This window comes from Galeopterus variegatus, unplaced genomic scaffold (assembly GCF_000696425.1).
Source record: "Galeopterus variegatus unplaced genomic scaffold, G_variegatus-3.0.2 Scaffold3331, whole genome shotgun sequence".
Classification (NCBI taxonomy): Eukaryota; Metazoa; Chordata; class Mammalia; order Dermoptera; family Cynocephalidae; genus Galeopterus; species Galeopterus variegatus.
In genome coordinates this window covers 222,742-225,087 of record NW_007729442.1, presented here as the reverse complement: position 1 = coordinate 225,087, position 2,346 = coordinate 222,742, and the positions used below count along the sequence as shown (strand labels likewise).

General features: G+C 34.0%; 1 protein-coding gene across 1 annotated transcript in view; it reads right to left on the bottom strand.

The window, feature by feature from the left end:
* The window catches only part of LOC103600397 (39S ribosomal protein L1, mitochondrial-like), a gene marked incomplete at its 3' end in the record, with an annotated part of 11,094 nt that extends 9,540 nt beyond the window's left edge, over nucleotides 1-1,554 (bottom strand). Inside the window, 1 exon segment of the mRNA XM_008584669.1 lies at nucleotides 1,302-1,554. Within this exon segment, the coding sequence (XP_008582891.1) occupies nucleotides 1,302-1,472 (171 nt within the window).
* Nucleotides 1,555-2,346: the final 792 nt, after the last annotated feature.

Genomic DNA, 2,346 nt, shown 5'->3' with positions numbered 1-2,346 from the left:
AAAAAATAAAAATTGTAACTGTTTCTAATAAATGAGAACTAAGAAATGAGACAGAACATTTCAAATCTTAACTCTGTCCCCTACTCTGTGACCTTGAACAAGTTACTTCACTTTCTATGCCTTAGCTTCCTCTTCTGAGACTACAGGATTAAGTGAGAAAATTCATGCAAAGCATTTAGCACAGTGGATGGTACATGGAAAGTTTTCAGTAAACGTTGACTGTTGGTATTAATCACATGCATTATTTCATTTAATCCTCACTACAACCATATGAACTAAACGTTTATCTCCCTTTATAAAGAGATGGAAAAACCTGAGCTTTGAAGAGGTTAAGCAATAAACTCAAGATCAAAGAGCAAAGAAACTCAAAATAAAAAAGTGGTGATGGCAGGATTCTGGTCTATTCTGTAACCTGACTCAAGAGCCTTAACTCTTAAGCACTATACTGTAGCTGTACTGCCTCCTCCTAGGTGCTCTATTGTTGTTGTTACTGAGGTTGTTAATTTGTATTCAAAAACTTATACCTCTAGTTTGACCCAAAACTGACATCCTCGGAATAAAAATTAAAGTATCATTTCTAAAAAAATTTGATTTGCTAAGGGAGAGGCTTGCAAAATTTAGGGCTATAATAGACCTCAATACTAATCTAGTGTTTCTCCTACTTGTAGAGTTTTATAAACAAAAGTCTTCTGTAGAACTCCAACAAAATAAACAGACAAAGCAGAGAGGCTTTAGTTAAAGCAAGAGTGAGGAGCTTGGAACGCCACCCATGCAAATTTAGTCTCAACCTAGGACTCCAAGGACTCCAATCTAAATGCCACTGAGCTAATCCAAAGACCTTGTTTACAAAGAAGAAAAATGACACCCAGTCAGTTTAAGTCATTTTCCAAAGTTACAGTAATACCTCAATTTTAACACTACTTTTGCTGAAATTTATACTAGTGACTTTTCAGAGGACTAGGAGATACATGTTCATCAACTCTCCAGTGTTTTCAACATGATATTTCATATTTAGAAAATTAAAAAAACATACCGTCCAGCCACAAAAAAATAAATAAATAAAAAATATTTTTCATGCTAAAGTACAGAAAGAACGAGATTTTCTAAAAATTATAGGAGGCAAGGAATTTAAAAATTGAGAAACACCAATTCATACAGCCACTGTTTGAATAAACTTATTTTAATTGAGTCTACATACCTTCTTCACGAGTGACATATCCAGTGTCAAATCAAGATAAACACCTTGTTTTGGATGAGTAAAGTCCAGAATGAATAAACTTATTTTAATTCAGTCTACATACCTTCTTCACCAGTGACATATCCAGTGTCAAATCAAGATAAACACCTTGTTTTGGATGAGTAAAGTCCAGAATTTGAAATTTCTTAAGTAAGTGAATAGCTTTCTCCACCTCATATATCTGCCTTGGGTATAAGCGTTTTAAATAGACATCATCCTCAGGTTCATCTTCCATGTAGGGGTATGACTTTATTTTTTCTATCTCATCTTTTTTGTCATCTGATGCTTTTTCTTTGGCACCTTTTTTTGTTTTCTTTGTAGGCCTTAAAAAAGGTAAATTCAAGATCAGTTATATCTAAGTATTCTAAGAGACTTTCATAAAAAGCCAAGGTACAGAAAAAATACCAAAAAATAAAGTTCACTTTAATTCAAAAACATGGATTGCTTTAAAGTTTTTCTAATGCAAAAAATATTAAGTGAAGTTTTGTACTGTTTGCAGTAAGTATGAAGTTGAATAAGGCACTGATGCTGCTCTCTAGAAACTTACAGAAGAGTAGGAGAGACAAACATGCAAACATCAATTTGACATAATGTGGTAAGTACGAGGAGAGCATTATCAGAACCTAAAAGGAAAAGACACTTAACTCAGTCTAGGAGGTTAGGGGAGATGACCCCAAAATCAATTCTTGAAAGATAAGGAAGAGTTAGCCTAGGTATATACTCAAAAGAAGTGAAAACTATGTCCACACAAAATCTTGTACACAAATTTTCACAGAAGCATTATTCATCATAGCATAAAAAGTAGAAACAGCCCAAATATCCATCAACTGATGAATGGACACATAAAATGTGGTATATCCATACAATGGAATATTAATCAGCAATAAAAAGGAATGAAGTACTGATACATGCTACAACATATAAGAACCCTAAAAACATGTTAAGTGAAAGAAGCCAGTCATAAAGACCACATATTGTATTATCGCATTTATACAAAATCAAGAATGGGCAAATCTATAGAGACTGAAAGTAGATTTAGTAGTTGTCGAAGGCTGGGGGAGGGGTTTGCGGGAATGAGGAGTGACTGCTAATGGGCATGAGGTTTGGGG